At 27.0% G+C, this 15,265-nt stretch overlaps 1 protein-coding gene across 1 annotated transcript; it reads right to left on the reverse strand.

The window, feature by feature from the left end:
- Positions 1 to 4,688: 4,688 nt before the first annotated feature.
- LOC136083603 (uncharacterized) lies at positions 4,689 to 9,481 on the reverse strand. The gene is made up of 2 exons (XM_065803062.1): positions 9,290 to 9,481; positions 4,689 to 7,700 (listed from the first exon to the last, which is right to left on the reverse strand). The coding sequence occupies exons 1-2, from the start codon at positions 9,333 to 9,335 to the stop codon at positions 4,780 to 4,782; spliced, it is 2,967 nt and encodes a 988-aa protein (XP_065659134.1). The 5' UTR covers positions 9,336 to 9,481; the 3' UTR covers positions 4,689 to 4,779.
- Positions 9,482 to 15,265: the final 5,784 nt, after the last annotated feature.

Here is a 15,265-nt window from a genome sequence, read left to right on the forward strand (position 1 = left end):
TTTAATAAAATATCTAAGTATTAACATTTTCAATTATTTTTGGGCCAATGCAATGTTCGCGTTTATGTATAAACGTAATAGAATCACGTTTCAGACGGTCGTTATCTTTCCATTTTTGTACATATTCATATTTCTACATACATACATACATATTAACATATTTCTGGTACGTTTTCTACTAGGTATAACAGCTAACATACATTCCTGAATAACACGTATTCTGGAAAGTTTTAAATAAGCATATTTATTTTTGGAATTTTTTATATGTTTCAACATTTTCCAATCATTTCTGATTCTATTTGTGACAGGAAACACATAATACCAACTTGAAACATCACGTAGCACAAAAAAATATATTTTATAGCAACCATGGACCAGTAGTTAGAGATCTTCCTCAGAACAAAGATATCCAAGGTTAATGCTTACTTTGGCCAGCTTAGAGACGTTGGTAAGGAAGAAGACATGAACCACCTAGTTAAGTGCTTTTCCACAGTGCTCTTTTATAAGAACATAAGGACTTCTTGAGCCATCCTAATAATCAAATTAAAAAAAAAATTGTAATATCCATCTCCCACGAAAACATATAAAGTAATGAAATACTTGCGAAAAAAATTATTTTTAAGAAATTTTGAAACTCCTTTGAGAGAGAAAGAAATCTTGTAACAAAGTAGCCGTGAAAACTTGCAATTTATGCAAACCTGATGCAGTGGTTAGAACCACAAAGCCAGTATTTGATGCCGGCACCATCCTAATAAGTGACATTAATAAGGAAGTAGGCGTGAACTTCTTAGTTAAATGTTTACCCACGGTGCACTGCGATAAGACCGCAAGGATTTTTATGAGAACCTTTATGACAAAAAATATTAAAAAAAAAACGAAATTGCTATTGCAGGCAAAAAAATTTCCAGGTTTGAATTCATCAACATATTTACCTCTGAAACAGCTCGTTTTTAAAAAACTTTCAGGTTTGCCTAATCTAGTATTAAAACTGGTAACAATATATATAACTATAACACCATGAATGGTAATAACAAAGTTATAGATTGTTTTGAACAACTAAAAGATATTCTCCTTTAAGTTTTCAAAGTGTCATTACGTCATTTCAAAGTGTCATTACGTCAAGGAATTTTTCATAATCAATTTAGCTTCATAAAACCTAATTCTATGAAACATACAATCTTTTAAATCATACGTGAAAAATCAAATTATTTTGAAAATTCCCAATACACACTCGGTATTTTTATTGACTTTTCAAAAGCATTTAGTACAGTAGATCATACCAACTTACTACATCAATATAAATACTATGGAATAAATAACAAGGTAATAGAGTGGTTTGAAAGTTATTTTTAAACGGAAAAAAATTATGTTTCCTGTACTGATTTATCAAAAAGATTTATTAGATATATCCTGTGGTGTTCAGCAAGGCTTTATATATTAGGGCTACTTCTTTCATTGATTTATTTTAATGACTTAAATAAAGCCTCAAATTCACTTAGTATCATCTGACGACACTAATTTATTTCTTTTTAACAATGCTATTTGTAACCTTTTTTTCTTTTTTAAAAGACGAGCTTTAAAAAATTTCTACCTGGTTCAAACGTAAAAAATTAACAAAATTGTAAAAAAATATATTATCTTCCATTAGCTTAAAAGAGCATTATCTATCAATATATTTGTCTCCAATTTATAGTGACCAAATTGAGATTTAAAGACTGCGTTATAAAGTTTTCAGATTTTCCTTGATGAACAAATAAAAACATCACCTGTACCAAATTCTCAATTAAAATTTCATAAAAAACTAAAAATCATTTAAATGAAAAGAGATGGACTAAAAATAAAAAGAGCGTGACTTATATATATATATCTTTATAATAATATGATATATAACTTTATTAATCGTTTATAGAGTTTTAGATATTAAAGAACTGCTTACGATTACTTTTGAACCTGCTTAGGTTACGCTTCTTTTACGATAGCATTAAGATTTAAATCGTACATTTTACAATAGCATTAAAATCCAAAACCGAATCACTATTGAAAACCATGCGACCATTGCAGTGCATTTCGAATAATGACTTTTTAGCAATCGACAGGCTCAATTAAGAGTTTTGATGAAACTCTGTTTTTCAAAAGTAGATAAAGCAGTATTTTTGTTAAAACTATATTAAACTCTATACTTACTTATATTTACATTATATTTATTATATATTATTACTTTATTAAACATCCTCTGTAAAAATTTTAACAAGGTAAAAATACATAAAAAATAGTTTAAAATAACAAGAGAGAATAAAAAGATTATTTGGGAATGTTTTCTTCAAAAAAACATTTTTTGAAAATTGTTCGCTTAAACTTTGCATTCCAACATTGAACTGTCTGAACTTGAATTTGATAAGTATCTTCAGGAATTTTCTGAAATGAAAACTTTCACTTTCTTCTTAATCCGAAGTTTTTCATATTTATTTAGTCTTTATGTCTCGATAGTCTTTGCAATAGAGACATTAAAAAACGACTTAACTGCATTTCTTCCAATTTTATTAAGTCTTTGCATTGTAAACTCTCTATTCTCACAGAGTTTCAGACCATGCTTTGGCCTGGAACTGCTAAAGATTTATAAATCCTAAATAAAAAAATAAATTGTATTTAATTAAATAACTGAAGATGGATGTGCAAATCGGATACCAGATTGAATCAGAGGTTGCACTATTGTTTGGAAATTTGATACCCTATTGTTAATATTTGATCTAGTAAGTGAGACAAAAATGAATTTTTCTGTATCCCAAAGTTATCATTTTTTTATCGCTTCAAGTAAATTTTGGGTGTATATGTTATACAAGTGGGGTGACAAAATCGATCCTTATCTTACATCTTGCTTATAAATATGAGACAAGGATCGATTTATTTATAAAAATAATGAATTCAAACATTTTTTGTCAATTACTCTTAACTTGTTAAAATTTCTTAGTTTTCTCAAATTTTATTATTTAATTAAAGAGCTTTATTCATTTATTAAATTGAACGGAAGTTCAATTTATTAGATGAATAACTTTTTTGTTTTGTTTTGCCGATTACCAAAATAAAAAATTAGCAATAAATAAAAAATAAAATAAAATTAAATAATCTATGAAAATACATTCAAACTTTGACGTATGCTCAGGTGCTTGTGGTATAACTAATTTAGATATAAACTTAATAGAACATGTACAAGTTTTGAAGACAGAAAACACCCTTATTGTACTAGTTTCATCCACTTAAAAGCCATTATTTCAACCGCTTTGTCCCTACAAAACATTTCCATAAAACAACTGACGTTACTGAATCTTCCACAAACATTAAAATACAAGCAACACAATACCATGATATTTATAAATGACGATCCTGGTAAATGGAATATTGAAAAATCTTTGATTGCTTTTGTTATAAGGCAAGGTATCAAATCCAATAAGAATGTAGATTACAGTGCATCGAATATCGTTGTTTTAACGAGCAGAATATTTTGAAAAAATTAATAAATGAAGAAACTCGTATCAAAGAATATTTAGCATATTCAGTGTCTGATAATGCTCGCTACTGCATTCCTTGTTACTAATTTAAAGAAAAGACTTCTGTTTCTAAATAGAGTGAAAAATATTTCACAAATATTATGATTTGACAAAAAATTTTCTACGCAACCGATTTTTTTGGTACCTTCTTTTCATTTGGCGCCCCTTGAATTTCTGCCGCCCGGGACAAATTGACTCATTCGCCACCAACACTCCCCCCCCCCCCATCTCAGTGGCACGGGGGGACAAGGTCAAGACAAATTGACATCAAAATTGTTACTTTTTTAAAATATTTATTTACTTAAAAAAAAGAAAATTGGGCAACGTTTGCAGTTCTGTGTTACGTACTCGCTCAACTTTGCCGTATTTTATAGAAACCCTATAGAAGTAATTATAAAAAATTTCGTTTCACATTTTTTCGCATAATTAAATTCAGTGACCTTTTACTTTTGCGATTTCACATTATTTTAAAACGAAAACAGCGTTAAATTAGATAAAAACTCGTTGATTTTGATTAGGATCAAAAACTTAAGTTAATAATTTTTCCGATTCAAATTATTAAAATAAAACATTAAAACTATTACTCTATAGGGATAATAACAATTCACTTTTTCTAAAAAAAATTCTAACATCATTTTACTTTTTGTATAAATTCTCATGTTTTAATTCCTCAGGGACCCATTTTATTGTTTTAACTATAAATTAGACTTTAGACATTTTATTATGTATTATATATATATATATATATATATATATATATATATATATATATATATATATATATATATATATATATATATATATATATATATATATATATATATATATATATATATATATATATATATATATATATATATATATATATATATATATTGCCCGAATAAAATATAACTTTAACTTAAGATATACTTAAACCTCTTTGAATTAATTAATTTTAAGCCATAAAACAGTTTTCATTTTTTATTTATAATACATACAATTAATAAAATATAAACATATATGTATTATTTACAAGATGACAAATTTTTACTATTATATTTAAAAATGCGCAACTGAAATGTTAATATATATTAAAGAAATATATAAATCAATTGAAAAAATACTTTACGGCGCTCTCTTACTATTAAGGGAAGATTCGTCTTTTATTTTATCAACAGATTAATAAAACTTTCACATATAAAAGTAAAATAAAATTACATTTAACTAATTGTTAAACAACTTATTTTCTATTTTATTTTCCCATATCCTTTAAACAGTTTGCGATATTATGTTTTGTTCCTATTGTATCTGGATGGTTGATACCTAAAATTTCAGTTCGTATTTTCTCAACAGAATAATAAATTTCTAAAGCTTCGTTATATTTTCCCATATCCTTCAAACAGATTGCGATATTATGTTTTGTTCTTATTGCATCTGGATGGTTGATACCTAAAATTTCAGTTTGTATTTTCTCAACAGAATAATAAATTTCTAAAGCTTCGTTATATTTTCCCATATTCTTCAAACAGATTGCGATATTATGTTTTGTTCTTATTGTATCTGGATGGTTGATACCTAAAATTTCAGTTTGTATTTTCTCAACAGAATAATAAATTTCTAAAGCTTCGTTATACTTTCCCATATTCTTCAAACAGATTGCGATATTATGTTTTGTTCTTATTGTATCTGGATGGTTGATACCTAAAATTTCAGTTTGTATTTTCTCAACAGAATAATAAATTTCTAAAGCTTCGTTATATTTTCTCATATTCATCAAACAGATTGCGATATTATGTTTTGTTCTTATTGTATCTGGATGGTTGATACCTAAAATTTCAGTTTGTATTTTCTCAACAGAATAATAAATTTCTAAAGCTTCGTTATATTTTCCCATATTCATCAAACAGATTGCGATATTATGTTTTGTTGCCATTGTATCTGGATGGTTGATACCTAAAATTTCAGTTCGTATTTTCTCAACAGTATAATAAATTTCTAAAGTTTCGTTATATTTTCCCATATTGTACAAACAGTTTGCGATATTATGTTTTGTTCTTATTGTATCTGGATGGTTGATACCTAAAATTTCAGTTCGTATTTTCTCAACAGAATAATAAATTTCTAAAGCTTCGTTATATTTTCCCATTATCATCAAACAGATTGCGATATTATGTTTTGTTGCCATTGTATCTGGATGGTTGATACCTAAAATTTCAGTTCGTATTTTATCAACAGTATAATAAATTTCTAAAGTTTCGTTATATTTTCCCATATTGTACAAACAGTTTGCGATATTATGTTTTGTTCTTATTGTATCTGGATGGTTGATACCTAAAATTTCAGTTCGTATTTTCTCAACAGAATAATAAATTTCTAAAGTTTCGTTATATTTTCCCATATTGTACAAACAGTTTGCGATATTATGTTTTGTTCTTATTGTATCTGGATGGTTGATACCTAAAATTTCAGTTCGTATTTTCTCAACAGAATAATAAATTTCTAAAGCTTCGTTATATTTTCCCATATCCTTCAAACAGATTGCGATATTATGTTTTGAGCTTATTGTTTCTGGATGGTTGATACCTAAAATTTCAGTTCGTATTTTCTCAACAGAATAATAAATTTCTAAAGCTTCGTTATATTTTCCCATATTCTTCAAACAGATTGCGATATTATGTTTTGTTCCTATTGTATCTGGATGGTTGATACCTAAAATTTCAGTTCGTATTTTCTCAACAGAATAATAAATTTCTAAAGCTTCGTTATATTTTCCCATATTGTACAAACAGTTTGCGATACTATGTTTTGATCTTATTGTTTCTGGATGGTTGATACCTAAAATTTCAGTTCGTATTTTCTCAACAGAATAATAAATTTCTAAAGCTTCGTTATATTTTCCCATATTCTTCAAACAGTTTGCGATATTATGTTTTGTATTAAGCGTGAGTTTATTATTTTCACCATAAGTTTCTGTATTAAAACTTTGAATTGCTTTTAATATTTCGATTGCTTCATCAAATAAACCTTTACATACTAATAACTTTTTGATAGAAGTTGTCATATAATGGAAGGTTTTTGACATTCTTTTTTCGTTAATACGAAACATATAGAGAAAATGAAAAACGAAATGATTTCCGAAATCCACATGATCCTTCACTTGGTTCAACTCAAATTTAAAATAACTTTCTATTAGATCAATATACGTATTTGTACTTGAATTAGTAATTTGAAAATATTTACACGTCAACTGTGTCAGTTCGTGCATTGAATATTTGTTATCATCGAAACAATTTAGTAACGAATAACTCATTAGTAACGCAACGATTTCATCTATTGAATGTTCTTCTTTTATATTCATTTGATTTAAGATTTGGATTATAAATTCTTTACTTATATTTTGACCATCGCAATGAGATAAACAGTTAAGTAATTCTAATGGAATAAGTTTAGTTTTTTTTAATTTGAACAAAACTAAATTGATTGCTTTTATTGCAGACTTTGATTCATCTTCAGAATGAAAGTTATCAGTGTCTAATATTTCTACGGGTTTCTGTCTATATCGATCTATATATTTTTCTATCGAGACTTTATGTATATTTATATATTTAATTGCCTGCGTTATAGCAAACGGATGATAACCAAGTTCTTTAATTAAGTTTTTTATGTTTTCATCCGTGTATTCTTTAATATTATTTTTCACATAAGCGAATGCATCTTCAAAAGAAAAAACATCAACAAACAATTTATTTACATTGTTTGACCACGTTCTCCATTGCGAGGTAATTAAAGTAAACGAGTTCGCTTTCATTGAAATGTACATTTTTAAACCTTTAACACTTTCATCGTCGATATTATCAAAAATATACAAAGTTTTTCCATTTATGTAATAATTGTGAATTTTTTCAACAATTACTTCTATATTAAAATCATTTTTTGAATCATGAATAGCCAATCCTAATATATGACAACGATTTCTTATTGAAGTTTGTAATTTTCCAAATGCTGCGTCTATCCAGACAATGCTTTTATAGAAGTCAGAATAAATTTCACAGTATTTTTTGGCAATTTTTGTCTTCCCAACACCTGACATTCCATATAGTACTAAAGCAGACTTTTTTGTGTCTTGTAAAAAATGACGATGAATTTCGTGAAGTATTTTGTCGCGTTGAACACCTAATATTGAACGTATAATTACTATTATGTGTGATCATGTTATTATTTCAATATACGGTAATATTATTTATCTATTTAACGATTGAAGTTTTTAAAATGCGACGCGTTATTTTTAAAAAATCTAATAACGAAAATTTTAAAAAATTATAAAACATATATTAGTTTAAAAAAAAGTAGTTTAAAACAAAGTTTGATGTAAAAACACTTTAACAGTTTCATAAAATTACAAAATATAAATCTATAAACCAAACTTAATATGAAGATCTTTGTAAAACATGATACTTTGTTAACTAATTATTGTTACTCTAGAGAATACATCTATAAAACTTAAAAACAAAAAAAGTTTTATCTAATTTGTTAATAATTTTTTTTTTTTTTTAACACATTAAGCTTCTGCTTTATGATAAAAAAATTTATGATAAAATATCTAATACTAATGCGTATTTAAAAACTTTGATTTCTTTATAAATCTATTTTTTTATATATGTATATTTTGAAAATTATACTTTATATTGATGCAACAGAGCTAATAAAAACAAGTCTAAAAAATTAGTTAATTTTATTTTAACTGTGTTGTGAATAGTAAACTTAATTTGAAAAACATTTTTCTTTCTTTTAAGCGACAAATGAAATTCCATTTTCTTAATTCCTGACATATTATAAGTACTATAACTTATTTTTATTCATATATTCCAACACTTTATTTTATTTTTAAAAGAATTTTATGAAAAGATTGTGGTGTGACTAGTCATCTGTATCTTCTTTGAGTCCCTGTCTGTTTTTATATGCTATCTTTATGTAACGCAAAGGTTTCCTTGTAAATTTTTTATTTTTTGCTATATTTATGTATGCATAAGTGTTTCTTTATTTAAATCAATAACTAAAATTATTTAAAAAATACAGTTTTGCTAGGCATAGTGGATGTAACTTTGTGTTCTGATAACTAAAAAGAAGATCCAACTTGGCCTAATCAAATTTTTGTTTTAAAACACTGGCTAGCAATCTTTTAAGCGTAACAGCTGGTATTGCAAATCTTAATCCATTCACAAAAAAGTTATCAACAGTCATCATGTGACAAATGCTAAAAACCTGCTGATTGGGATACTTTATTGGAAATCTTTGAAGTGCAGGAACAAGAAACTTGAAAAATTTCTTCAATTAAGTTGTCTCAATAAAGACCACAATGAAGATCGAAGCCTTATTGCACAAAGAAGTGTTTTGTTCTGCGAAGTTTGATGAAAAAAAAGGTCAAAACTTTCACATAATTATAAATTAATTTAATTATAAAAAGAGTTAAAAGCTTCCACATTGTTTAAAATCTTCTTCTATTACCTGTTTGATTTACAAAACTGTAAAATTAATGATTTTTAGAATTCATTTTTTTTCATATAAATACTAATGCTAATTTTTTAAATGTTATTAAAATCTTTTAGTTTTCCTTAACTAAATTTTTGCGATATACACTATATGTTAAAAAATTTAATCGTTGAAACGTAGAATAAAAAGTATCCGGGGTGTAAATGATTATTCGGGGTGTAAATGATTATTCGGGGTGTAAATGATTATTCGGGGTGTGAATGAAAAGTTACCTTTAAAAAAGTCAAATTCATGACAACGTTCTTGATTTGATTCCATTTCGTTTTGAAATAAAGTGGTGCTAAAAATTAATACAAAGTACCTGTAAATTTTAAACGTATAAATTATTAACAATTGCTTTTACGAACATATTACTGCTGCTGTTACTACGAATGCAGCTATTACGCATCGTTAAGCTATGTAATAAATATAAAAGAAAGATTAACATTTTCTAGAAATAATGTTAGAAAAAGATTAACTTTTTTTTTAGAAATATAAAAAAGATTAACTTGTTTACTTGATTAAAAAAACTTAAAATTTTAAAAATAAAGTGGTGCTAAAAAATAATATAAATCATTTTTTTTTAATATAAAGTAAATTTTAAACGTGTAAATTATTAACTATGGCTTTTATTTGCACATTGTGCAAGTAAACTACTACTACTACTACTACCACTACTACTACTACAACTACTTTTCACCGTTTTTGCACATTTTAGAAAAAATACAAATACACTAATGGCACTTTTTGGCAGCTGTTTTTTTCACTTTAAATGTCCACACTTCACTTAAACTCATTGAATAAAATATATGTTCTTAAAACCCGATTTTCATACAATCATATCAGAGTCTAAAATACACTCACAATACGACTCATCAACCTTCATGTTTAGACCTTTTGTTATACTTCACCACGTTTCATCAAGTTAATTTTTTTAACTTTTATGGCTTTATCTATACTCTAAATACGCTTAGAAAAAAAGCTGCCAAAAAGTGCCGTAAATGTACTTTTATGGAATGTAAACGGTGAACTTGCAAAAAAAAATTTTAGGGATAACTTTGATGAAACTTTTTAAAACGTTTCAGTTTCTTAAAAAAAAACTATTCATATATTTTACTTTAAGGAAACATATATTTATTAATTTTTTAAATATATTTTTAATGTTCATAAATATACTTCATAAATATATACATACTATATATACATCATAAATATATACATACATAAATATACTACATAAATATAAAATTTTGAAATACTTCTCCATCTTAAAACAAATTTTTTTACCGTAATTTTAAAGAAACTTTTGTTGAATTTGATCAGTGGACAACAACAGTTAGGTCAAAATTAACACATAATATAGAGCTAGTGTTTTTTACATTGAATTAGTATGTAAAAAACTGACAAAACTTGCACCACACTCTTATATAGATATGAGTCAAGAATCATACATGAGATCACGAAAGGAAAAGATGACGGAGGTGACAACATTATTTTTAGGTGGTTTTTTAGAAAACTATAAATTTGTAGTTTAGGACAAATTACAAAGCTTTCATTGGACAAATTTACAATGAATACTATCCTGTGGTTATTTATTTCAAATAAAAGTGTTCTTAAGCACATATCTTATTGTATTGGTTCAGATGATATGATGCATGATGTGAATATGGTGTATGAAATTATTGAGGTTGTTAGCAATGATTAAAAAAAACTAAAAAAACAAATAAAAAATAGTAAATACTTCTCAGATGGGTGAGCAGGTCAATTTGAGAATCGCAAAAATAAATCTTTGTTTTCATCTTGAAAATTTTATTCATTTTTCTAAATCGAACTTTTTTGAAACTAGTCACGGTAACAGTGTAGTGGCTACTAGGTCCAAGACCCTCATAAAACCTGTCATAAGGGCCCCAAAACACTAAAAATATTTCCATTACTTATTACAAAAAGAAAAAAAACAAAGAAAAGATCCTAACATTTACAAAAGGGCCCCTAAATTTGAAAATGGGCCCCTAAATTGTCTAGGCCCGCTTATGGAGTGTTTGGAGGAACCGAGCAGTCGCTCTTTACGGTTAGCAGCCTTGTGATAGGTTAAGTGGTACAGCCAAGGTTTAGCAACTTTAGCAAACTTGCAAAGAGATGTGGGGAATCATACTTTATCTCCACAAGCATATTTTATCTCCACAGGTAAAAATATTGCAATGAAAACATTAAAGGTGTAGATTTCATTTATGTATCATCAGAAGATTTAACTTTGCTGAGAAGCACTCTTAAGAAACAATTGGATACTGCAAATACAATATATGGAACAATCAATTTGTACTACATGGCCGTCAAAAGGTAAAAAAAATGCATTTAATATACCTTTTACTATCTTTCAAAAACGTGTAAAATTTTTTTGAATATTTTTTCTCGAACAGATTTTTTATTTGTGAGGAATCATTGTAAAAAAATTTTTCATTTTATGATCGGATCACAATTTTCTTTTAATGCTTTTAATAAAACATGTTTATAAAAATAGGTAAAACGAAAAAAAGTGCATATGTTGCTATTTTGTTTGGAATGGCGCAAAGCTAGGCAGTGTTGATTTTGCTTTGGAAACATCCAGATGACACAAGTCTGTGTGGAAACATAGACATGTGCAAAATTGTTAGATAGGAGTCATTGAAGAAATTAATCTAGTCAAAAAAAATGTGTTTGTCAAACTCATAACTCCAAATGATCCGCGCGACCGTTTATATAACCACCAGTAGATAGCCAATGCTGTATTCCAGATGTCCATATCATTTGCAAAGCTGAAGGACCATTTTTAAAAGCAGGACTTTGCACTATTTAGTAAAAGAAAACTTGAAAAAAAATTTTTCCTTAGGAAATTGAGATTTTTATATTTAAACTAATTTCGAATGTGCTGAGTCTGATATGTCTTATTTATACTTTTTTTGACCCTATTGTTTTTTGTATAATTTATAAATAATGTGAATGAAAAGTATATATAAACTTACTAAAATTGAGTATTTATTTTTGAAAAAGTTATTTTATATCTTTTAATTTTGTTGTAAATAACAAATGAAAATAAAAAAAAATTAAGGTGACGAAACTGATAATCTCTAATTTGATTGATTGGTAAAAAGTTAGGATAGATTGAGTGTCTAATTTTTAAAACATCACAAAACTTTGTGTTTATATCAAACCTCAATAACTCCTTAAGTAAATGTGAGCCAAAAAAAAAAAAAAATTGGTTTGTAAAGTTGATATACATCTTATCTTTAAGAAAATGAAAATATTTTCTGAGTGAAAGCATTGTTTTCTTTAGCATTTTTTTATTATCATTACTAAATGTATTTTATGAATCTTAAAACAAACTACATTGCATTGTTTCGAGAAATAGAAAAATAAAGTTTTTGGATTTAACAGGTTAAAACTTTTTTGGTACCAAGTTTCAGCCTTGCAGCATGCTGAAACTTTATTTTTTCAGTAAGAATCAAATAAGCTTTAAGTTTCTTAAATACTGAATTTTATTAAAAGAGATTTACGGCCTTTAGTAAGAAATGTCTCTAAACATTTGTGTCAAATCGCGACGTTAGAATTATCTTGTTTTATCTCCACTTTTTAAAAATTGAGTTAATAATAGTGTTATGTACCTCAGAATGTTTTTCTATTGTATTGAAAGCTTATGTTATAAGTTAAAAAGTTAAACTGTAAAAGCCGTCACGCAGCCTTGGACTGCAACGTTGATTGGCGCCCTTATTTATCAAAATTTCTGTATATTATAGATATAGGACCTTTTCGTTTTTTAGGTACCTTCTTTTTATATGGCGCCCCTATGGATATCTCTCGCCCGAGACAAACTATCCCTTAGCTCTTTTCCCCGTCTCTCGGTGGCCCTTGATTGGTGTTATTTTGTGTTTTTTGAAAATTATTTACTCATTAGTTATTTTATAAATAATATACTATGTTTCAGATTGTAGTGTAATATTAGAGCTTTTTTTATTACTGAAATAAATAAATGCAATATCCAGATTCTGGTGTTTTTGAAGCAACTAAATTTTCTCTTAATTAGATAAAAAAAAGCTTTACTCTCTTTAACAAAACAAGACATGCATTAATCTTACATTAAAGATATCTAAACCAGATATTTAAATAAATTTTATTCGATTTTATGTTGAATATGTATATTGCTACATGTCTTGATTAAACAAGATGTTTTTTATTCTTTTAAAGTATTTATTCATATTCTTTATTGATATTTTTATTTATTTAGAAACATATTCCGCTTTACCGAATTTAAGGAGATTGGTTTTTTATCCACATGAACAATAAAAAACAACCAGGCAAACAAAACTAAAAATAATATACGCATCAAATTTATAAAACAAAGGAAAATAGTTCATACATTATAGGTCCGCGGTAATTAAGTAGTGGTGCTTGAATTGGTGGTTACTTGAGTACTTTTCGGTGCTTATTACACGGAAGGGGACATTTATTAATTTTAGAAAATTTTCTCACCTTTTCCAAGCTTATTAAGCCTTCCCTCTCCCACACATCAAATTTAATTTAATAAGAATAAAAAGCGTTTCGGAATGAGTTAAACTTTGAACACTTTGTCACTGAGACAAGATTGGCTATGATTCTAATTATGTAGCTAAAATCAATCATCAAAGGCACATTCCCGAAACATTTACCTCAAATCGGACTTCAAGGTGTTTAGCACAACATCCAATAATTTACAAGCAAAAAACAATAAATTTGGAAAAAATGGTTCGAAAATCACTGATATTCATATTAAAAATTTTAATTATTGGTTTAAAGAAGTCGGAAAGAGTTTGAAACACGAAAGTGGAAACTATAGACTTCTTGCTCAAAGTTCCAAGGACCCCATATCGCGATAAATTGCAGTTGCTAGAGTTAGAATTTACCTCACGGCTGTTATAAAGATTTTTGGCATGAACCTGTAACAGATACAATGCTTTTTAATCTATAAAAACCTGTAGAAGACAAAAGTGAGGGACTACTGTATACTCAGCCATGAGTTTAAAAAAGTGCATATCAGGAAAAAATTTGATAACAAATCGATACAGTGTTACGAAATAATTCAGCAAAAATGTTTGAAAACAGCCTAAAAAAAATTCAAAACCGGAAAGTCTTGATCCCATGGTGGACTTGTTTGTTTGGCCAAGAGAAACGCTAAATGAAAATTCACGAAAACGTTATACGTTCCCTTTAAAAAGTCAAATATATTTTAAAAAATAGAAGATTTTACTAAATGTCATACGTAAAATTTGCAAACAAACTTGAAATTACTGTAAATGTCTGGTTTTTAAACCAGTTAATGAAATTTAGAACAATTTTTATACGATGTTTAATATAATTTCTACATCTATACATTTTGAACAGTACTGTTTGAACGGTAATGTCCATTTTTTGATCCTTGAAGTGAAATTGAAGTATTCACGTTCTCAATAATTGATTGTAAAAACAATAAATACAGAAGTAAACAAATGATTTTATAATAAACTGTATTGTTACAGACAACCTAACACAATGTATTAACACACACACACACACAAAATAAACATTTATTAAAATAAATGATTACTTTTTAACCTAAATTTAACTGTTTATAAATCATTCAACGTTAAACAAATATGATTTTGTTTAAACTGATTTGTATTACAAACTTTTTTTATTTAGGACATCTATTTTTTTCCATTGTAAATTCATCAACTCAAAAACATCGCCAAATTGTAATCTTTTAAGGAACTTATATTATTAAATATAGATGGCAACACACTATAATATAAAACCACAACTTACTCAGATTTATGTGATGGTATGTCAACCCCCTCCCTCCATTTCAAAAAAAAATTCAGATCAAATAACTTATGAAAGTGTTTTTAAATCTCCAACCTTACCCAACCTCATTTATTTAACAAACTGTCTGCAATCCATCACTTTGTATCAATTTTGTATAAACCAGGCAAACTTAAAAAACTTTTCTTGTATCATGTTTATATTTAATATCGAATGGTTCTGGTTTTTTGCGAGAGATCTAGAAAACACTTGTCCAATCGTCTGATGTTTCCACGGCAATGTATCCAGCACATAAATTTCAAACCAATTAGATATGCTTTACATTTGAAGCTATTGATAATTTAAAAATTCATGTAGCATAGAGCATATATCATCAGACCATTTATTGGTAACAGTTTTAA

This window comes from Hydra vulgaris, chromosome 08 (genome assembly GCF_038396675.1).
Source record: "Hydra vulgaris chromosome 08, alternate assembly HydraT2T_AEP".
NCBI classification, from domain to species: domain Eukaryota; kingdom Metazoa; phylum Cnidaria; class Hydrozoa; order Anthoathecata; family Hydridae; genus Hydra; species Hydra vulgaris.

What these genes read in the sequence shown, in the direction of transcription:
- LOC136083603 (XM_065803062.1), bottom strand. Translation starts at nt 9,335, where the DNA reads ATGGAATCAAATCAAGAACGTTGTCATGAATTTGACTTTTTTAAAG. An exon ending in TGAATTTGACTTTTTTAAAG is followed by an intron (nt 7,701 to 9,289) that starts GTAACTTTTCAT and finishes GTTCAATATTAG; the next exon opens with GTGTTCAACGCGACAAAATA.